Here is a 23,524-nt window from a genome sequence, read left to right on the forward strand (position 1 = left end):
GCTGCTCCAGAGAGAACATCCAGCATCAGCATAGGCGGGGGGAAGACAGAGAGGCAGCGGGCCTTTCATTCCCCCATTTCTCTTGTGACTGAATGAAATCTTTCATTCAAAGGTCTCTGGTTAGGTCTTTCTCTAAGCTTGGCCATGCTGTCTCTAATTATTCCTGTATGGTCTGTAAAAATGATAAATCTAACCCTCGTCTGTTCTGCAGGACCACCTCAGAGAGTGATGTTAAGGATTTTTCGAGTGCACTGACTGACTCTTCTAGGACCTGGATATCCGTGTGCATGGCTTGTTGTAGAAGCTTAAAATGATTAATTCCCTGTAAGGCAATGGTTCCGGTCCCTATGCCGGCTGCTATGGCCCCCACTGTTATCCCTCCTAATAATAGGGCCACGGTAAAGGATATTGGCTCCCTCTTATGTCGGGTTGACTTCTCTAGTACCCTATAAATATATTCAGGTTGGTGATATGTGACCCTGGGCCAAAGTTCTGTCAATATACAAAAGTCAATAGTGGCATTGAGAACGGTAGTAGAGACGCAGGGGGTCAAACCAGTACTGCCTATGCATAGCCCCTTTCCTGAGACCTCAGACAATGTGAGCTTGTGCTGCATGGCAGTTTCACAACTGGTAGGCGCTGAGGTCTGGTGACGCCGGACCCAGACAGTGTCCCCGATCTGGTAGGAATGGGGAATGGTAGGATGGTCCCTCTGGTCTTTATAAGTTTTTTTTTTTTTTTAAGGTGTGAGCCCATATGGCCTAGGGGTATGCTAGGGGGAGTAGGAGGACCCAGTCTCTAGTGTCCCCATCAGGGAGTGATAGGTACTGGCATCCCCTCGCAAGGAAGTTCCCTTTGACTTAGCATTTCAACCAGGGAGAATGGACGGCGAAATTCTTTTCCAAACTGCTTCCTGCTGACTTTGGGACGAAGTTAAGGACCCCAGAAGGTTGAAATGCTAGTCAAAAACAAAAAGGAATTTAGGCAACGGGGAATCCATCAGGGGCTTCTGGTTAGCAGACACTGTTGCAGAGATAGGGGGTGTCCATATCAGCAGACTAGTTCACATCCATAGCAAGTCTAGGGTTCGCAGTCTACTTAGAACAGTCTGAAGTCAGCAACTGGTACTCAGATGTCTGTCAGAAGCAGAAACCTGTTTAAGACATATTTAAACTAGGAACAGAGGTTAAAACTTATTTATAGAAGCCCACAGTGCAGAAAAAGCAGATATCTGGATATCTGTTCAAACAGCAAGAACACATTTATAACTTTGAGTCCTAGCAAAAACTACAGATTTGGGCTATAAGCATGTACATTTTTCTTCTGTCCAGAGAGCTAGGTATGGATTGGACAGGGGTGCCTTTGGCCTGATGAAAAGCCCTTTAAGTTTGTACTTAGATGACAATCAAAATAAACTTAAAAACCTTGAGCTTGTGCCTGAACAGTAGATAGTCATTATTTTATCAGCTAACATACTGACTAGTCTATAGTGGATCTAACTGTCTGATGCTGTCAAGCTGACAACCAGTAATATTTCAGAGATCTGAGAAGGGTATATTTTATCCGAATCTACTAAAAAGTGACAGAAGCCAGTTAGAAGTAGGTCCATATACAGTTAGCCAAACCCAAGTTTCTCCATTACCGTTGGAGGCAGCTGTCTCAAAGAACAACAATCTTCGCCAGGCCTATCTGTGAGAGGTTTTATTTTCTCTCTGTGGAAGAGGGACATGGAAAAGACTGACCTTGTTTTGTCTAGGCAAAGGGGTACAATCAATTTTCCAGCGTCCAGCAGCTTTGTCCACAGTCTCGGCCAGGTTCTGGCAGGCGGCAGGTTTCATATCTGAGCATCTGCTCATTGGTCCAGGTGCAGGAACTGAGGTGCCTGTAATCTTCGGGTCATTGTCAGGATCTGGCAGTCTGTCTGACATTATAAACTTTAAAGATAACAATTTAAATGCCATATTCTGAAGATCTCTGAAGCATTAGAGGTCTGTTTGTCTGTTTTAATTACTTGCCTTAAGCACACATTAAGTATACAGGTGGCTAGGTAAGGTCTTATTTCTGTAAATAATTTTTAGTCTGACTGTAACTGGTTTTAACTTAGTAAGATGTTTGAAACAGCACAGCTGAACTTAAAACTGCATAGAGCTACCTTATATTCCTTAAACAGTAGCTTAACTTCTTTCTTAGGCAGGGTTTTTCTGTGACTTTGGAGCCTGTCCTGGAATTCGATCTGCCGGACCAGACAGGCCTTGAACTCATAAAGATCCATCTGCCTCTTACTCCCGAGTGGTGGGATTAAAGGCGTGTATCCCCAATGTTCTAAACTTAAGGCGTGTGCTACCAACATCCTGAGCTTAAAGGTGTGTGTTATCAACATCCTAAATTTATTTCTAAAATATAAACTGTAATACCTTATAATAGATCAGCATCTTTCATAAAATAAAAACTTTACATTGTCAGGCTTTGCTCAAAAATAATTTTAAATTGAAGCTCTTTAAGTATAAATATTAATAAAAACAAACATTAAAAAAAACTGGTTTTAAAAAGAAATTTAAATTCCCTTAAGGTCTTTCTGTAATATATAGAAGCATTAACATTGTAAATCTCAATTGAAAAACTTGTTTCTAAGATGGTACCTCTAATTTCCATGCGGTCATCTTTAGTCAAGATGGCGGTTTAAGTATTCCTTTTTTAATTTTAGCAAAATGGCGACCAGTCAAGTCATATGAACATTTTAAAACAAGTATATATAAAACAGAATTAGCTTAATATGGTTAAAATTTTAGACATGAGAAACCATAGCACAGTTTACATTTTTCTCTGACTTATAATAACCTTTTTTCTGACTTTTAACAACTTTCCTCTGACCTTTTACAACTTGCTTTGACCCTCCATAACTTTCTGTAACAATCTTCTCTGCTATGACTTGCTTGCTTTAATTTTCTATAACCTTTTAGTTCATTTCTCTGACTCTCTTAGACATTCTTAGACAAGTTTTCTTTTTTTTTTCTTTCCCTCTTTATTATTTAAGTCTCCTACATTTTTTTTTTCATTTCTCAGTTAACATCAAAATTTTATCAAAGTCCTTTTTACAGTTCTTAATAACTTTAAGGCCGTTTAGATGTCCGGATCAGGCCAGATAAGTTTATACGCTCGAGCTGAGGAACAAAGAGTAATTCATTTGCGTTTATGCACATCAATTATAAAACAAAGGCCAAACAACACAGAACACAGAACAGGTTTTCGCAGCGCAGTTTCAACAGAGAGTCGAAAGAATTGGGGGGGCGGGTCGAAGAAGGGGGCCCTCCTTCTTCGTCCCCAGTAAAGATTGCACATCCCTCAAGTCGAGGGCCTTCTCCAAAGAGACTGGGAAAATGTCCAGTCATAGATCTAAGTTCAAAGTACAAATCCCTCACACTGAGGGCTTCCCAAGTTCAAAATACAAATCCCTCACACAGAGGGCTTCAAACGCTACCAGGACGTCTCCTGGAGCCGCAGTCGGGAGTTCGAACCCGTCAGTCCCTCCTCGGATCCGCCTACAAATGTACACAGCTGTATACTACAAACGCAAGCGCAATTCACAAGACAGACTCAGACCAGACAAGACAAAACAGCGGATCCGCACAACACTTACCTCCCAGACGTGGGTCGGTGGTCCCTGGGCGGGTCTCGATCCCGGACGAGCCCCCAAATGAAAGACCCCGAAGGGATACTTTCGTAGAGGGAGACCCACACACCCAGGAACCAGCGAGGCCACGAACTGGATGTAAAAAACAAGAGGCTTTATTGGAGACGCGGGTACCCGGGGCGACTTAGCTTTTCTGAGGCCAAGCGCGCCGAGCCAAGGGAAAGGCGTCCTTATATAGGGAAAAAGGCGCAAGCTAGGAGCAGGGATTCTATTTGATGGTTCAAATGAGGCACAGAGCCATTCCAGATCAGCATATTCTCAAGGTCTGGTGTCTGGTACAACAGACTTGATTCCTCCCTCCGCGCCCAGGTGGCTGACCTTGGGGGCGGAGACCTTGGGACGGAGTGTTTCTCAACGGGGGGGGGGCGTGGGGGCGAGGGGTGCTCGGCCCCAGCCCCGGCGCGGTGCCAGGGCAGCCCCGCCTGGGTGAACCGGCTTGGGAGGGAAAACGGCAGCCGGGGGAAGTGGAGGCCGGCGGGGGCAGGGCGGCTCTGCGGCAGCTCGCCCGCGCTGCACTCTCCAGCCCCTCCCGGCTGCTCCAGAGAGAACATCCAGCATCAGCATAGGCGGGGGGAAGACAGAGAGGCAGCGGGCCTTTCAATATCACCATATAAAAGTGGTTAAGTTTAGCCAATATATGCATCTCTATCTACTTGTCTATCAACTTCCTACATCTGCTTGTTTGTTTTTGGATACAGGGTCTCAATTTGTAGTCCAAACTGGCTCCAACTCTTGATCTTTAAGTCTCAACCTCCTGAGTGCTGAGATTTGCAAGCATGTACCATCATGCCTGGCTAACATCCTAGATCGCAGAGGCAATGGCCAGTTCACAGAAATGAGCATTCTGATTTCCTAATACCCAGATTGTGATCCAGGCCTTCTTAGGAAAGCAATTACCCACAAATCTGGGACAGAAGATGTAGTAAAAAAAAGACAATCATGGAACACTTGGTCATGCCAGATGGTAAAGATGCTATGAAGATTCCAGGAATGGATTGAATCACTCTGGAACAAGCTAGAAGAGGTTTCAGCTCCTGAAGATAGAACAGTTTGAGTATTGACAATAACTTCTACTGGGTATGGTGACATGTGTCTTTAATCTCAAAGCTCATACAGGAGGATTGCTTTAAGTTTAAATCTAGCCAGGGCTGCATAGCAAGATACTGACTCAAAAATTTTTCCTCATAAATTAAAACCCTTTGCTGGGCGGTGGTGGAGCACGCCTTTGATCCCAGCACTCGGGAGGCAGAGGCAGGCGGATCTCTGTGAGTTCGAGATCAGCCAGGTTTACAGAGTTTCAGGACAGCCTCCAAAGCCACAGAGAAACCCTGCCTTGAAACACCCCCCTCCAATTAAAACCCTTCAACTGTGTTTGAATCTATGAGCTCATAAAATTTTTATTTTTTTTAAAGTTTTATTTTATGTATATTAGATGTTTTGCCTGCATGTATGGATGTGCACTGTGGTGTTTTGAAAGAAAATGGACCCCAAAGGGAGTGGCACTATTATTAGAAGGTGTGATGGCTATTCTTCTTTATTAACTTGACTATATCTGGAACAAACTATAATCCAGAAATGGAGGGCACACTTGTGATCTGGATCTTGAGGCAGGAAGACAATACACTTTGGATGTGGATCTTGAGGCTAGATGACACACACCTTTAATCCAGATCTTGAGGCTGGAAGGCACACCTTTAGTCTGGGCCACACCTTCTGCTGGAAGCTTATATAAGGACAATGGAAGAAGGAATGTGTTCATTCTTTGCCTGCTTGCACTCACCTCATCAGCACATCCATTGGTTCACTGGCTTGGGGGGCCTTCTTCTTTGGGATTTCAGCATATACAGAAAACCAGGTGAGACCCTCAGTCTTGTGGGACTGGGCAGCTACTAGATTCTTGGACTTTCCATTCACAACTAGCTATTGTTGGACTGCAGCCTGTAATTAATTCCAATAAATTCCCATATATAAATTTAGAGAGAGAGATTCATCCCATAAATTTGGTGACTCTAGAGAACCCTAATACAGGAGGTGTGGCCTTAGAGTAGGTGTGGCCTTGTTAGAGGAAGTGTGTTACTGTGGAGATGGGCTTTGAGGTTTTGCTATGCTCAAGTTACTCCCAGTATCACAGAGCACTTCCTGTTGTCTATGGATCAAGGATGTAGAATCTCAGCTCCTTATCCAGCGCCATGTCCTAGCATGATGATAATGGACTGAATGTCTGAACTGTAAGCCACCCAATTAAGTGTTTTCCTTTATAAGAGTTGCTGTGGTCATGGTGTCTCTTCACAGCAATTGAAACACTAAGACATGAACCACGAGTTTGGCTGGTTTTCTTAGAGGTCAGAAGAGGGTGTGAGATCCCCTGGAACTGGAGTTATGGATGGTTGTGGAAGAGCAACAAGAGTTTTTAACTTCCAAGCAATCTCACCACCACCACCCCCCCCCATCACCACGTGCTGACTCTCAGGAGATACTTCCCAGATTTCACTTCAATAATGCTATTCTCTTCTTAAGGACCATTAATTTCTCAGCTCCAGCCAAACAGCATTTAGTATCCCAGCAAAGGTTTTGCTTCAGCAGTTCTGTTAATCACAGCTGATTCTTCAGTTCCAACTAACCAGAACCACAGAATCTTAGTTAAAAATAGCAAATGGTACTGACAGTCTTTAAACGTCCCTCTGAAATTTCACAAGCCAGGCTTCCATCAACTGCACGGTCTCAGTGTTCTTATCTTCTGAGCCCCTTGAGAACAACTCACTGAGCTCTCAACATTCTGTGGTTTTTCTAGCCCAAAGTTCCAAGGTTCTTCAGCAACCCTCCCAAAAACATGGTCAGGTCTGTAACAACAATATCCCATTCCTGGTACCAACTTATCTAGTGTGGGTTCCTATTGCTGTGATGAAATACCATGACCGAAAAACAACTTGGGGAGGAAAGGGTTTATTTTGCTTATACTTCCATATCACTGTTCATTATTGAAGGAAGTCAGGACAGCAACTCAAACAGGGAAGGATCCTGGAAGATCCACAAGCTGATGTAGAGGCCATGGAGGAGTGCTGCTTACTGGCTTGCTCAACCCTTTCTTTTTGTTTGTTTGTTTGTTTTTTTTGGGGGGGGGTTCAAGACAGGGTTTCTCTGTGTAGCTTTGGAGCCTATCCTGGCATTTGCTCTGTAGACCAGGCTGGCCTCGAACTCAGAGTTCCGCCAGCCTCTGCCTCCCCAGTGCTGGGATTAAAGGCGTGTGCCACCAACGCAGGGACTCAACCCTCTTTCTTATAGAACCCAGGATCACCAGCCCAGGGATAGCATCACCCACAATGGGCTGGGCCTAGCTCCCATCAATTACTAATTAAAAATGCTTTACAGAGTTGCGTATATTCTTTTTTTTTTCCCTCTCCTCCGAGACAGGGTTTCTCTGTGTAGCCTTGGCTGTCCTGGACCTCCCTCTGTAGACCAGGCTGGCCTCAGGCCTGTCTCTGCCTCCTGAATGCTGGGATTAAAGGCGTGTGCCACCACCTCCAGATCCCAGATCTTATTCTTATGGAAGCATTTTCTCAATTGAGGTTCCCGCCTTTCAGATAACTCTAGCTGTGTCAAGTAGACAAACTAGCCACCACACTTGCAGTGTTACTTTCTTTCGTTTGCTCCCTCAATGGCTCCACTCAACGCCGATCCTCTCAAATTTCCCGGGAGTCCCGCCCCCTGGCCTCCTCACTCCGGCGTATTACGCTATCAACGGAAGTGACATCAGTTCAGGTCTGTAAGGCGCGGAGGCGTTTCCGGCGGCGGCGGCGGCGGCTGCTTCTGTGACTGTGGAGGTGGGCGTGAAGCCCCTTGGTGGTGTTTTGGCGCCGTGGGATCGGCTTGGTGTGGTGTGGTGTAGACGGTGGGAGGTGAGCGCGAGGGAGGCCGGGTGTTCGCGGTGCTCCTTGGCTGGCGCTTCCGGGGTGGTCCACTCGGTTTGATTTTTAGGCTGCGAGCTTCCAGGCCTTGTACCTTTATATTGGCAAGCAGGAACTCTCTCTCTCTCTCTCTCTCTCTCTCTCTCTCTCTCTCTCTCTCTCTCTCTCTCTCTCTCTTTCTCTCTCTCTCTCGTGCGCGTAGGATTGGCAGGCAGGAACTCTGTGTGCGTGTGTGTATGTAGTTACTCCGTGTGTGTGAGTGTGTGTGTGTGTGTGTGTGTGTGTGTGTGTGTGTGTGTAATCGTTTGTATGCGCGCGCGTATCGGGTACTCACAGGCTACGTCTAGAGCCCAAGGATTTGGGTTAGATGTGCGAGTCCCGAGATAGAGAGATGGGAGGCGACAGCGGTCTAATCTCTCTCGGGCCGTTTTAGGTTGCCACAGCGACACACTCTCTCTCTCCCCCTCCCCTCCCTTCCCCTCCCCTCCCCTCCCCTCCCCCTCTCCCTTCCCTCCTCCCTCTCTCCCTCCCTCCGTCCCCCCTTCTCTCTCCCTCCCTCCGTCCCCCCTCTCTCTCCCTCCTCCTCCCCCTCTCCCTCCCTCTCCTCCCTCTCCCCCTCTCTCCCCCTCCTCTCTCTCTCTCTCTCTCTCTCTCCCTCCCCCTCTCTCTCCCCCTCTCTCTCCCTCCCTCCCTCTCTCTCTTTCTCTCTCTCCTCCCTCCCCCCCCTCTCTCTCATCCACTTCTTTTTGCTTCATTTCCTTTTGGCCACAAGGGTTAATAGTCGGGAAGAGTGCGAGTGCCACGTGGTGGTTGGTTGCTAACTGTGACAGGCAGGGATGTGGACATGGATACCGATGCCCTGCCAGTGCCCACGGTTAACTGCTCTCAGTGCACTGCTCCAGTTGTCAGTCCTTTCTCTGATGAGACTGCATTTGTTAGTAAAACTTGACCTGTGGTTTTGAGTGTTGGTGTGTATTGGAGGAATAGCCCTCACCAACTTTGTTAGTTGATTTTCAGTCTCCCAATTGCAGAGCTAAGAGGAGCCCTTAATCCTTCTACAATACAGATGACTAACCCCGAGCTGTTAGTATCTCACCTGGAGCCCTGAGGTGTAACCCAGTTTTTTGTTTTTGTTGTATGTATTGGGCAAAGAACTACCTTTTTTGGAGACAGTCTCACTGTGTAACTCTGGCTGGCCTAGAACTCTCTATGTAGACCCAAAAGACCTGCAACTCGAAGATCCTTTTGCATCTGCCTCCTGAGTGCTGGGATTGAAGACCTGTGCTGCCACCAGCCTTGGCTTTTTAATTACCAAGTATTATTGGTTTGGGTGTTGGGCCCAGTTGCTTTAGCCTCTGGAGTACTGCAATTATAAGTGTATTTCACTATACCTGACTCTACTTGGCAGTTTCTAATACAGTCAAATACAATTGTGACTCTGATTTTTCTGTGTAATATGAACAAGAACACATGTAGACATGTTAGTTATTGGGTGGCTGGAGAGATGGCTCAGCAGTTAAGAGCACTGACTGTTCTTCCAGAGGTCCTGAGTTCAATTCCCAGCAATCACATGGTGGCTCACAACCACCTTGAATGAGATCTGGTGCCCTCTGCTAGCATGCAGGCAGAAGACTGTATACAAAATGAATAAAATCTTTTTTTTTTTAAAAAAGAAAGAAATGTTAGTTATTTAGAATGGAACTTAGAACTGAAAATAAGCCAGCTGTTTATCTTGGTAGACAGGCTAAAATAATTGAGGTATACCTAAATAATAAAGTACAGACAGTGTAATTAGCTTTTGCTTCATGCAACAGTTGAATTTTACAGATGTACTGTTGATGAAAGGAAGCCAGACACATGAAACTGCGTGATTCCACTTGTGTGAAGTTTTAAAACAGCATAGGTTGATCTTTCCTGATGTCAGAATAGCAGCACCTTTATAGAGACACAGTGGAGCCCCTTGTAATATTTAGGTCATAGCTCTATGGGGGATTGCTGTGAAAAATTTTGGATGACCAAATGTCATGGTGCATACCAGTAATTACAGTACCCCGTAGCTGGGGGCGGGGGGGGGGGGGGTGGTCTTGCGTTTCAGCCTGCCAGGGCTACATAGTGAGGCCCTGCCTTAGGATTTTTTGTTTGTTTTTCTGTGTAGTGATACTCTTTTATTTGGATTATAACTAGATAGCAATTTGTTAGGCAGAGGCAGGTGGATTTCTGTGAGTTCTAGACCAGCCTGGTCTACAAGACAGGTTCTAAAGCTACACAGAGAAACCCTGTCTCAAAAAACAAACAAAAAAAAAAAAAGAAAGAAAGAAAGAAAGAAAAGAATGCCTCAATATTTGTCCTGTGCTAGGGATGTAACTCAGTAACAGCTTGCCTAGGGACAGGCACAGGCTGTGGGTTTGATCTCCTGCTAAACATACACACACTTGCGTTTGAGTCCAGCCTGGTCTACAATGCTACACAGAGAAACCCTGTCTTGAAAAGTAAAATTACTTTATTTTTACATGTATGAGTGTTTACCTGAATGTATTTCTGTGCATCATGCGTGTGCAGTATTTGAAAAGACCAGTAAAGGACATCAGATCTCCTGGAATTGGAGTTAGACATGAATCAGTGTGTATGCTGGGTATTGAACTGGGATCCTCTGAAAGAGAAGCCAGTGTTTTTAACTGCTGAGCCTTCCCTCCAACCCTTTTTGTTCAGCTTTTTAACTTTTAAAAAAGTTTTGATGGTGCTAAAAATTAAAACCAGAATTTTGTGCTTTCGAGGCAAATACTCCTCCGCTGCTGGGTCACATCCCCAGCCTTCTCTTTTGAAAGATTTTGTGCTGTTATCTGTAGTGCATACACTAAAACAACTGTGTGGTCTTTGGGGTTTTTGGTTTGTTGGTTGGTTTGTTTTTTTGTTTTGTTTTGTTTTGGGTTTTTTTGAGACAGGGTTTTTCTGTGTAGCACTGGCTTTCCTGGAACTCACTCTGTAGACCTGGCTGGCTTTAAACTCATAGATATTCCCTGGCTCTGGAGTGATGGTATTAAAGGCATGTGCCACTACCACCTGGTATCTACATGGTCTGTGTATACATATATCAATATTGTGTATTAATTTGCATGTCTCTACTAAAAAAAGTTTTTGGTTTTGGTTTTTGAGACAGAGTCTTAGTGTGTGGTTTGGCTGACCTAGAACTCTCTGTGTAGACCAGTCTGGCCTCAACTTAGATCCATCTGCCTCTGTCTCCCCTCCACACCCTCAACACTGGAACTAAAGGTGTTTTCAGCTGGGCATGAAAACACCTTTATATAACTTTATATGATATATAACTTTAACTCAGCACTCAGGAGGCAGAGGCAGACAGATCTTTGTGAGTTTGACATCTATGTAGCTAGTTTTAGGCCAGCCAGTTACATGGTGAGACCCTGTCTCAAAACAATAAAACAAAAGTAGAAAATAAAATAGAGGTGTGTGCCGTTATGCCTCTCTTCTTACCAAAGTTGTCTATTTATTTTTTATGCTTTATCACTTCCGGCGGAGCATCATCAAATAGCACTAAGTACAGAGAACCTGACATAGTTCCTGATTTAAGTTTTTCTTCAAGGTGCACTAAACGGCCCCTTCTCTTCACAGTGACTCCACATCTGGATCATGGCTATGGATTGGCTGGGCAGTATTGTGTCAATCAACTGTGGAGATAGCTTGGGTGTCTATCAGGGAAGAGTGTCAGCAGTGGATCAGGTCAGTCAGACCATTTCTCTTACTCGGCCCTTCCACAATGGAGTGAAGTGTCTTGTACCAGAAGTCACCTTTCGGTAAGTGTCCTGATTAACACTCAAAATCCCAGCCTGGTGGTCTGATTGACAGTGTTTTTTCCACTGGGCTCTGTTTTGCATTGAGTCTTGTCAGGAAGGAGAGTTCATAATCTTATGTGTCTTAGAGTTCTGCTGCTATTCTCAGTGGAGAATTTGTGTTACAATACAGTTTCAAGCTAATGATTTAGGGTTGTGAAACCTGTTAATTACCTCTGTTAGACAAGGAATTTTATTTAAATTCAGCATAACTTTTATAATGTCTTTTTTTCAGTATTGTATTATATGTGCTTTCTTGCATCAAAGGTAAAATCATTTTTTTTCCTTTTAGCATAAATGTATGTGTCTTTTTAAATTTGTGTGATTTATCCTCAGGAGCACACTGTAGCCAGTAACTAAAGTCCTTAGTTACAGGTGGTTCTTTTCTTTTCTTTTCTTTTCTTTTCTTTTCTTTTCTTTTCTTTTCGTTTTTCTTTTGTTTTGTTTTGTTTTGCTTTTTTTGAGACAGGGTTTCTCTGTGGCTTTGGAGGCTGTCCTAGTTCTAGCTCTTGTAGACCAGGCTGGTCTCGAACTCACAGAGATCCTCCTGCCTCTGCTTCCCGAGTGCTGAGATTAAAAGCATGCGCCACCAACACCCGGTGGTTCTTTTCTTAATATTTGTCAATAGGGTTCATTTAGTTTCATCTTCACATTCCCTCCCGTCTTCATCACTTTGAGAGTCAGCCTCCTATATTTATATTCCCAAATAGGCTGTCAGGTGTGAGCTTCCTGATTTTTCTGAGCAATTCCTTCATATTTTTGCCCATACAACCTTTTGGTTGAGTACCTATATTTTTGTTTTTTTAAATTTTATTTTACTTTTTTTTAGATTATTTTTAATTATGTAGTTTTAATTATACACACAAATATACATTTGTGTCTGGGGTATGCTGAGTTACTTGCAGAGGCCAGAAGAGGGTTGGATGCCTTGAAGTTAGAGTTATAGGCCAGTGTGGCTGCTGAGAACTGAAGTGGTCCTGGTTGTTCTGGAACTCTATAGACCAGGCTGGCCTCAAACTCACAGATTGGCTTGCCTTTGCCTCTCTGAGTGCTGGGATTAAAGGTGTGCACCACAGCCAATTGCAGTAGGTGCTCTTCACTGTTGACATCAAACTAACCCCAGGCGTACCTTCTCTTTACTGCTTATCTCTGTGGTCTCTGCAAATAGCCCTTGTGTTTGGACTGGTCCTTTTCATTTGTGCTTGAGATGAACTCTTCCTCTTTTGAGACCTTATTTCATCTATTCTGTGTCTTATTTAATGTGTGTATGTGTGTACACTGTGTGAGTTAGGAGCTCAGAAGAGACATTGGATCCACCTGGAACTGGAGTGACAGTTGTGAACTGCTATGTGGGTGCTGGGAATAGAACCTAGGTCTTCTGCAAGAGCCATAGGTGCTCTTAACTACTGAGCCATCATCTCTCCGGCCCAACTTTTTTTTGTGTTTGTTTGAGACAGGGATTCTTTGCGTAGCCCTGGCTGTACTGGAACTCGTCCAGTAGACCAGGTTGACCTGGAAATCAGTAGTCTGCTTGCCTCTGCCTCCGAGTGCTGGGGTTAAAAGTGTGAGCCATTACTGCCTGACCTTTTTTTTTTTTTTTTTTTTTTTTTGAAACTTTGAGTAACTCAAGCAGCAATCTTTTTGTTTGTTTGTTTAGTTTTTTGAGACAGAGTTTCTCTGTGGCTTTGGAGGCTGTCCTGGAACTAGCTGTTGTAGACTAGGCTGGCCTCGAACTCACAGAGATCTGCCTGCCTCTGCCTGGGATTAAAGGCATGTGCCACCAACACCCGGCTCAAGCAGCAATCTTTATCATACTTCTAACACTATACAATTAGGAAATTAGCTAATTTGATATTTACATACTGAGAAATGACAGTAGGAAGATATTGAATGTCTTTGTTTTCATGATAAAACTATTATGTTTTTACAAGACCAACAGTCTTTGTAGAGTAGAAACCCTGCAATTTATAATGTGCAGTATAGTCTCAAATTTGAGCTGAGGTGTTTGAGGAAGTGATACTAGGTTGGATGGCATGACAACATGCACAGCATACAGAAACACATTGGATTTATTATATGTTTGATTTTGAATTCAGTTTTGGTCATTGCATGTTCAGGGGTCTTTTACTATTGCCAAGTTTTTCAAAACCCTGAGTTCACTTATGTGACTCAGTATGGTGCTACAGCTCACTGTTTAAGCTGGACTCTACATAATCTTGTGTACTTTTTTATGTATTTTAGTAAGAACTCAGACCTTTGTCCTTTGAAATTCATTGTGTGAGTTGTAGATATTTTGTCTCCTGGTCCTTCCCAATTGAATATTCTATAAGATGTCCTCAATTGAAGACTTACAAGCTGGACAACTGTTTACTTGCATGTTTCTTCTTCCAGAGATCTCATGTTAACACCATTCACCAAAGTAGAAATTTAAGGATTGGGCTAGTGAAATGGCTCAGCAGGTAAAGGTGCTTACCAATAAGCCTGACAGCCTGAATTCAATCCCCAGAACCAACTCCTTCAAGTTGTCCTCTGACTTTCATGTGCACACTGTGACACCCTGTACTCCCATCTTCACTGTCCCCTATGCAATGAATAAATAAATATAGACAGTATTTTTAAAGTTTTAAAATTTATTTGTATGAGTATCTGCCTGTGTTATATATATTATGTATGCATGGACCCAGGGAGGCCAGAAGAGAGTGTTTGTTGGATCCCATGAAACTGGAGTTATAGACAGCGTGAGTCCTCTAGAAGAATAGCCAGTCTTCTTAACCATTTCTGCAGCCCAAGGAAAAAAAATTGTTTTTGAAACAGGGTCTCAAAATGTAGACTTGGCTGCAAAGCCTGAAACTTACTATATAGACAAGGCTGGCCTTGGACTCACAGAGATCTGTTAGCACATACCACCATGTCGGGCTCCAAGAAAAAAAAAAAAAAAAACTTAAAAAGAAAATTTAAGAATCATAATAAATTTTTCCCTTTAGAGTTTGTAAGAAAATCCCTACCTCAGCAGCTACCCAGTGGAGTAAAAAAGGAAAAAAGCTATGCCATTTGAGTTTCCAGCATGGATGTCCTCCACATGGTAGCAGACAGCCACGTGGCAGGAGAGGGCTTTAGAAAAAGAATAGGATTCTTTTTTCTTTTTTTTTTTTTTAAGATTTTATTTATTTATTATGTATACAGTCTTCTGCCTGCATGCAGATCTCATTCAAGGTGGTTGTGAGCCACCATGTGGTTTATGGGAATTGAACTCAGGACCTCTGGAAGAACAGTCAGTGCTCTTAACCGCTGAGCCATCTCTCCAGCCCCCAAGAATAGGATTCTTTCTGACTCTTTTTGTGACAAGGTCTGTGTGGTCCTGGCTGTCTTTTAACTCTTTATGTAAATCACACTAGCCTCAAAATTGTGATGATCCTGCTTCCCAGATGTAGGGTTCAGACAGCAGCCACAGTGTCCTCCTGGTTTCTCCCTCCTCCCTATTGCCATGGGAAAGGCCCATTATGCTCGTGATTTGGGCCCTGGTTATCACTTTATCTTCCTGATGGGCCTCTACAAGCGTTCTTTCCTTATGTAATACCATAGACAACATTGGCAGTTCTTCCTGGGGATGACATCACATTTTCATTTCTGACCCTCTGGCTGAAATGCCTTTCTCCCTACTGTTTTCTGCTTGATATGCTTTTACTGTTTCCCAGTGTGTGCACCCTAGACATAGCTTAAATAGTGTCTTTTCCAGTGCTCAGACTGAGTTGTTTATAAGTATGTCCTGTGTTTTGTGCATCCTGCTCCTAGCCAGGGCTTACCACTTAGTAAGGAAATTATATATGCTTGTTGAATGAGCAAGTGGGTGAAAGAATTTAAAAAGCCACTAACATCTGAAAATCTAAGATGGCTATAGAGTTTTGTTATTAACAGCTGTCTTTCTCTAAAGGCCAGTAGGGTATGAGTTGAAAGTTGGTGGCTGAGCATTGTCTTTAAGTGCTGACAACTCCTTGAGTGTAGCTTTGCAGAGGGGTAGCTGATTTCCATTAATCTCAGTTTCATCCTTACAATTTTCCTATTACTGTTATAATTTTAAGGCTTGGACTTTTGTGTATTTCAGGGCAGGTGATATTACAGAATTAAAAATCCTGGAGATACCAGGTCCTGGAGACAACCAACAGTTTGGAGACCTTCATCAGACAGAATTAGGCTCTTCTGGTGTTGGGTACCAAGTGGGTGTCAGTCAGAATGGTACAGGCAAGGTGGTCAAGAAGCCAACCTCTTCTAGTAGTGCCCCTCAGAACATCCCTAAGAGGACAGATGTGAAGAGCCAGGATGTTGCCGTTTCTCCTCAGCAGCAGCAGTGCTCAAAGAGTTACGTGGACAGGCACATGGAGTCCTTGAGTCAGTCCAAAAGCTTCCGTCGTCGGCACAACTCTTGTAAGTACAGTCAAATTGCTGTTTCTCATAACCTAGTGTCTCAGTGTTGTAAGCTCTTAACCTGCTGTTGCTCTTTAAGTGAATCCTTTACTTTATAAAAGGGTACTGGCAGTTTCACAAAAATGCAGTATACTTCTGTTGCTCTAGGGCTAGTCCCTTAAGATACTAAGGAAAAGAACATGAGTTATTAGAGGTAGACCTAAGCTTCTTGCCCAGTGTTTACTTTTCTTCCTTCAGGAAAATTGGAGCTCTGCACCGTATTGGTGTTTTAAATCTGATAACTGGTGGTGATTTTGATGTCTGAATTGACTCTACTTGGGCTGTTCCAGTTAATTCTTGAGTAAGACTTCTGTTCTCAGAGAGAAGTGTAGGCATCACTGTTATCATCATTTCTGACAAACTGATTCACCCCCACCTCCACCCCGAGACAGGGTTTCTCTGTCGATTTGGAGGCTGTCCTGGAACTAGCTCTTTGTAGACCAAGCTGGCCTCAAACTCACAGAGATCCTCCTGTCTCTGTCTCCCAAGTACTGGGGCTAAAGGCATGTGCCACCACCGCCTGGCAAACTGATTGTTTTTTGTTTGTTGAGGTGCTGTGGCTTGAGTACATACCTGGCAAGCATTCTGCTACCAAGCTCCATCCCTAGCCCAAACTGACCATTTTACTCTTTCTTCTTTTTAAAGTACATTTACTTATGTGCATGTGGAGGTCAGAGCACAAACTGGAGAGTTGGTTCTCTCCTTCCATCATGTGGGCCCTGGGAATGAAACTCAGGTTGACAAGATTGGTGGCAAGTGCCTTTATTTTCTGAACAATCTCACCAGACCCCAGACTGATCACTTAAATTTTGTTGTGTTTACCATCCCCACTAAAACATTAAGAAGAGCATATACTGGTATACATTGCTCTCCGGTTTTGTTTGCTAGAACAGATTGTTGAATTCCACCTGCTGATCATAGAACCGTATATGGGCCATTAGAACCTGTAAGGTTTTTTAACATGTGTGCTAGAGTAGTGTAATTTTGCTACATAACAGATTTGTTCACATTTGTTGTCATGCCTTAAATACATGCGAATGTTCTTTTAAAAATTCTTTCTAGGAAGGCTGGATAGTCAGCTTGTTGGTTAAAAGTACTTGTTCTTGTCTAAGACCCCGTTTTGATTCCTAGCACCCAAATGGTGGTTTACAACTGTCTATAACTGTAGTCCTAGGAATCTGATACCCTTTTCTGGTTTCCAAAGGCACCAGGCACACATGTGGTACACATATATACATGTAGGCAAAACACTCATACTCATAAAGTAATAAATACAATTTAAAAAATTACTTCTAGGCCTGTAAAGATAGCTCAGTAGCTAAGAGCACTTTTGCTGTTCTTACAGAGGACCTGAGTTCAATTGTCAGTATGCAAGTCAGATGGCTCACAACTGCCTGTAACTCCAGCTCCAAAGGCCCTCTTCTGGTTTCTTTGTGTACCTGGTACCTGAATACATACATGCATAGATACACATACATATAAATAAAAATAAATATTTAAAAAATTACTTCTAAATGATAAACTTTGTTAGTTAGGGTTACTATTGCTGTGATGAAATACCATGACCAAAGCAGCTTGTGGAGGAAAGGGTTTATTTAGCTTACACTTCCACATCACAGTTTATCATTAAGGAAGTCAGAACAGGAACTTAAGCAGGGCAAGAACCCAAAGGCAGGAGCTGATGCAGAGGCCACGGAGGAGTGCTGCTTACTGGCGTGTTCCTCAAGGCTTGTTTAGCTTGCCCTCCCACAGAATTCTGGACCACCAGCCCAGGGATGGTACCACCCACAATGTCCACCCCGACCCCATCAATTGCTAACTTAAGAAAATGCCCTACAAGGTTGCCCACATCCCAATCCAATGGGGTCATTTTCCCAATTGTGGTTCATTCCTCCCTGATATCTCCAAGGTGTGTCAGGTTGACACAGAACTATCCAGCACACTGTAATTACCTTTTTTTTTTTAAAAGAATTATTTATTTATTATGTGTATAGTGTTCTGCCTGCACACCAGAAGAGAGCATCAGATCTCATAACGGATGGTTGTGAGCCACCAACTAGTTGCTGGGAATTGAACTCAGGACCTCTGGAAGAGCAGCCAGTGCTCTTAACCTCTGAGCCATCTCTCTAGCCCTATACTATCCTTACTTTTACTTCCATTTTATACTTAGAAGTAGTAGCAAAATAGATTGGGAATTTAATAGCGCATATAAACTCATAGAGTCTTACTAAGGCTAAGGCATAACCTTCTAAAAGGCAGAATTTAGAATGAGCTGCTTTCTGAAGCCCACATTATAGGGTTGATAACAAAAAGTTCCAGATGCCACTTACTGTCCTTTTAGGTCCTCATTTTGTCTCAGTGGCCTTGTAGTGAGGTTTATTGTGCTACTTCAGTTCTAGCTTGTGATGTGACATATGTGTCAGAGCTAACATTTTAAGTTATAGGAATGCTTACTTTGGGCAGGAGAGATAATCTTGAACTGACTTTTTTTACTTCAGTGTGTGTGTGTGTGTGTGTGTGTGTGTGTGTGTGTGTGTGTGTGAGTGTGTGAGTGTGTGAGTGTGAGTGTGTGAGTGAACATAGGTGCCCAAGGATGTCAGAAAAGGATATCAGAGTCCTTAAAACTGGAGTTAGTCAGTTGTGACCTGCTAGTGTTTTCTAGAAGAAAGGCATACACTCTTAACCACTGAGCCATCACTCCAGCCATAGACTTTCTGTTTTTGTTGACAGATAGTTTTGATACATACTAATCAGATATTTTGTAGACAGTCCCTGGGTTGATATTTTTCTTGTGATTAGATTAGTGGGGTTTTGTTGTTGTTTTTGGTGGTGGGGAGAGAAGAACATAAAAGATAAGATACATTTTCATTATATTGTATCAAGGTTATGTGCAGTGACCATAATTTATGAATTTCCACCATAACTTTGGTCACCTGATTAAGCATGTCAGGTTTCTCCTTTGGAAAATCTGTATAGCCCACATCCAAAGAGTGAACAATTAATGTTGCTTCTCCTTAGCAGTACAGTGTCTTCACAAATTATTTGGAATTACCTGCATCAGAGATCCGCTACCCCATGTATTTATCTGTGCCTTTTTATCTTTTGAGTCAGGGTCTCACTATGTAGCCAAGGATTGAACAGAACTCATCATGTAAACAAGGCTAGCCTAGAACTCAGAGATCTGCATGTCTCTGCCTCCTGAGTGCTGGCTTAATGAGTCATTTATAGTAGAGTTTTGACTCAAATGTATTTATTTTGTCCTTGGCTCATTGATTGTGTGTGTGTGTGTGTGCCTGTGATGTACCATATGCGTTTTTGCGCATGTGTATGCATATGTCTGCACAATGTATGTGCTTGTAGAGGTCAAAGGTTGTCATAAGGTAGTTTCTTCTATCACATTCTCCATCTTACCTTATTTTTTCAGACAGTTTCTCACTAAAGCTGGAGTTCCCCAGTTGACCATATTGGCTGGTTGCTGAGCACCTGTGTTCCTCCTATCTCTATCTCTATCTCCTAATGCTGGGATTTCACATGTGGTTTTTTTGTGGGTGCTAGGGATCTGAATTAAAGTCCTAATGCTTGCACTTGACACACTGAGCCACCTCCTCCTCCCCTACTCTGTTCTTTATTTTGTTGGTGTTGGAGATTAAACTCAGGGCATTGTGGGTTAGGCAGCTGCTTTGTTGTGAGCCATGTTCTAGCTACTATGTGCCATTTGGTGCCTGGTTATATCAGCTTTGGTTATAGAAACACTTTTTTATTGAATCCAGTGTCCCTTTGATATACTACTGACATAGGGAAATATTTTTTATTCCCTAATACTTCTTTTATGACACTAAAGATAACTTAAGTCTTATCTTGTGTATTTGCTGCCTTAGCCCTGAAATGAATCAGGAGGAATTTTGTCTCCTTTTTTGGAAAATAGTATTTAAAACCACAATGTGGGCTTTGCTCATTGCTAACCACTGTCATCCTTATACCTGACAGCAAAGAAACAGATGTGTCTATATTTAATCCATACAGGTTTCTAATCTGTATGGAACCACTAATACTATAATACCATGCTATAATATGAGTCCACCGACGTCTCTAACGTTAATCTGTTATCTCATTATGCTGGTTAGTTTTGTGAATTTGACAAAAACTAGGGTCAGCTAACAGGAAGGAACTTTAGTTAAGGAATTGACTACATCACATTTTTAGACATGTTTGTGGGGGTATTTTCTTAATTAATGATTGATGTAGGAGGGACCCAGCCCACTGTGGGTGGTGCCACTACTTTGCAGGTTGTCCTGGGTTGTATGTCATAACAAGGGAGCAAACCATGGAAAGAAAACTGGTAAGCAGCATTCCTCCATGGCTAATCATTTCTGGCCTCCAGGTTTCTTCTCTGCTTGAGTGCCTGCCTTGGCTTCCCTCAGTGATGGACTGTGATTGGAAAGTGTAAGCCAAATAAACCCTTTTCTCTCCATGATGTTTTTGGTTATGGTGTTTATCAGAGCAACAGAAATCATACCAATGTTCGTGGATTAGCTTTTTTTAAAAAGATATATTTATTTTTATTTGTATGTGTGTTTGCCTGAATGAGTTTTTGTGTACCACTACATGCCGCAGTGGTTCAAGAGTGATGTCAGAGCCTGTGGAACTGGAGTTTTAGGCAGTTGTGAGCCTCCATGTGGGTACTGGCTCTTTACAGCTAGCCATCTCTCTACTTCAATTAGGGATCATTTTTACCTTCTTTCATTTATTATAACCTTTCACTCCAACAGTGAGTGAGCAACTCCTGCCATTTGCCACCTACTCATTACTTGAGTCTAATGTATGTGTAGTGATACAGGTTAAGCATCACCAATCTGAAAAATCTAAAATTTAAAGTGCTCTAAAATGTGAAACTTGAACATTGACAGGATGCCAAATTGGAAAATTCCGAACCTATTCACATGTGACAGATTGCCATCAAAATCCAGGTATACTGAAAATATTATATAAAAATCACCTTCAGGCTATGTGTAAAAAGCATATGTGAAATATAAGTGAATTTTGTGTCTAGTTCTGGGTCCTATCCCTAGGATAGCTTGTGTGTATATACAGATATTCCTAGAATCCAAAACACTTGGTCCCAAGCAGTTCAGATGAAGAATACTCAATCTATATCAGAACTACTAACGTGTACTTCCCATCTCTATGGGAGACTGACACATAGAAAATAAATGTTTACGTGTGATTCCTTTTCCCTTTCATCTTACAGGCTCCATTTATTTTCAGGGTTACTTAGGCTTTTCACCCACGTTGTTGATTTGTTTCTTATATTCATAATACAGATTTTCATTTTTCATTCCATTCTGAGATTCTTCAAACCTACTGAATGACTTGAATATTATTTGTACATGTAAGGGCTTATTACTCTTTGTTACAAAGTTTTGTTGGTTTTTACCAAATACATGGTTGTATGTTTGTCATTGCAATGTCATGTAGAATAGTTTGTGTACAATATTATGTCTACTTGGTACCAGGTTCCCCCTTCCTTTTTAAAGATAGAAATTGGGAAACATAATTAAACCTTTTAAAGATGTTGGATGTTAGCTTGTTGCAACATAGTTGGGCTTTAATGAACTATTAAATTTGGTAGTCCTCTGAGGTGGGAACTTATGATTCCATGGTTCCACTAGAAGTCCTCTTGACTTTGTATCTCTTTGGATGTGCTATATCTAGCACAAAATTGAGTATACGCTATTAACTTTGTTGTTGACCGATACTGCTTTATTAAGTTTCTTGTATTCAGATCAGACATTTCAATGACAGTCATTAAGAGCTCTTGATTGACTCAATAATTTATTAACTTTTACCATACCTATGAATTGTATACATTAGATATGAGACATAAAATGCTAATTAACTGATTGTAGTGGTGTATGCTTCTTTTCTGGGAGGGTTGAAGACAGGAGAATCCTGAGTTCTAATCTAGCCTTGGCTACATAGAGCCTGTTTCAACGATAACAACAAAACAAATTAAAAAAGAATTAGACTAGAAGCCAGGCTGAGTGGTACATGCCTTTAATCCCATTACTTGTGAGGCAGAGGCAGGCAGATGTCTGTGAGTTCGAGGCCAACCTGGTCTACATGGAGTTCCAGAACAGTGAGGGCTACATAGAGAGAGAGACCTTGTCTGGAAGACCAAGACAAAACAACAAAAGAATTAGACTAGACCATGTGGCTTCCTCAGTTTCCATGACTTCCCAGTAGTCCAGTAGTCCATCAAATTGTCCACCCAGTAGTCCATCAGATTGTGAACTGATTAATGGGGTTGGAGCCTTAGTGTCTGATCACTTTCCCAAAGCCCCACATCTGAAAGTTGATGCTTTGAGATCAAACTTCTAATACATAAGTCTTTGAAGGTCATTTCAAATCCAGTTAAATAAGGCCAGATGGAAAAAATTTTAGGCTTTACAGACTTCAGTCTTCATCTGGAATACTTAATTTTGCCTTTGTAACAAAGTACAAAACAATGACAAAACTGCCATAGACCATTTATAAACAGATGAATATTACTGTGTTTCTGAAACCTTATTTGCAGAAACAGCTTGGTTGGATTTGATTTTTAGGCTCTAGTTTGTAGACATTCACTATTATGGCATATTTAGGATGAAATTTATTAGTGATAATCTGTGGATTTATATACAGAATAGGCTTGTTTGTTTTCTGTTTTGTTTTGTTTTTCGAGATAGGGTTTCTCTGTGTAGCTTTGGAGCCTATCCTGGCAGTCGCTCTGGAGACCAGGCTGGCCTCGAACTCACAGAGATCCGCCTGGCTCTGCCTCCAGAGTGCTGGGATTAAAGGCGTGTGCCACCAATGCCCTGCCCTAGGCTTGTTATTTTTTAATTGGGAGGTCCTCTTCCCCCCAGTGATGAGAATTAAATCTGTTGCTTCCTGCATATTAGGTAAATGCTCTCTGCCAGCAAGTTACTGATCAGATTAATTTTTAAAGACCTCATGCTGTCCAAAGAATACCAGTAAAAAGAAATAGGGAAAATGATAGTTCTGCTATTTTCTTGTTCACTTCGCATTAGTATTCTTAAATGCACTTAACGAAAACAAAACTGGAATCTTTTAAAGCCAGGTAATCATTTTTTTTTCTGTGCTTTAGTTTAAAATTGACATAGTTATACAGTGTGACTGTACTTAATGTCAGAAAACTATGTACTTGAAAATGTTTAGAGGAGGTGAATTAAAGTACATGCCTAACGAGCACAGCGCCTGAGCTTGCTCCCCAGTACCACCGGAAACCCACAATGGTTAAGGCAGCATGGACATGATGACTTAAATCTACAATTTCAGCATTTTCAAGGCTGAAGCAGGCGGACAACTAGTTTGAAGGTAGCCTGGGATACATAACAAAACTCTGTCTCGGCTAAAACTAAAATAAAGAGCCAGAGGTGGTGGCACATGCCTTTAATCCCAGCACTCTGGAGGCAGAGCTAGGTGGATCTCTGTGAGTTCCGGGCCAGCCTGGTCTATAGAATGAGTTCCAGGACAGGCTCCAAAGCTACAGAGAGAAAGAAACCCTGTCTCTAAAAGAAAAAAAAAAGTTAAAATGATGAAAAGTCTAGGGGTGTTTAGCCCAG

The 23,524-nt window shown here is 42.4% G+C and overlaps 1 protein-coding gene across 2 annotated transcripts in view; it reads left to right on the plus strand.

Annotated features, from left to right (window-relative positions):
- The first annotated feature begins 7,439 nt into the window (after nt 1-7,439).
- Nucleotides 7,440-23,524, plus strand: part of Edc3 (enhancer of mRNA decapping 3) — a 34,160-nt gene continuing 18,075 nt past the window's right edge. Inside the window, exons 1-3 of one of the 2 annotated variants that reach the window (XM_027414956.2) lie at nt 7,440-7,512; nt 11,224-11,405; nt 15,544-15,863. In XM_027414956.2, the coding sequence (XP_027270757.1) occupies nt 11,242-11,405; nt 15,544-15,863 (484 nt within the window). In that variant the 5' untranslated portion in view covers nt 7,440-7,512; nt 11,224-11,241. Of the gene's footprint in view, nt 7,588-11,223; nt 11,406-15,543; nt 15,864-23,524 lie in introns of both variants that reach the window. The other variant, XM_027414955.2, reaches the window with a different exon arrangement.

This window comes from Cricetulus griseus, chromosome 4, assembly GCF_003668045.3.
Source record: "Cricetulus griseus strain 17A/GY chromosome 4, alternate assembly CriGri-PICRH-1.0, whole genome shotgun sequence".
NCBI classification, from domain to species: Eukaryota; Metazoa; Chordata; class Mammalia; order Rodentia; family Cricetidae; genus Cricetulus; species Cricetulus griseus.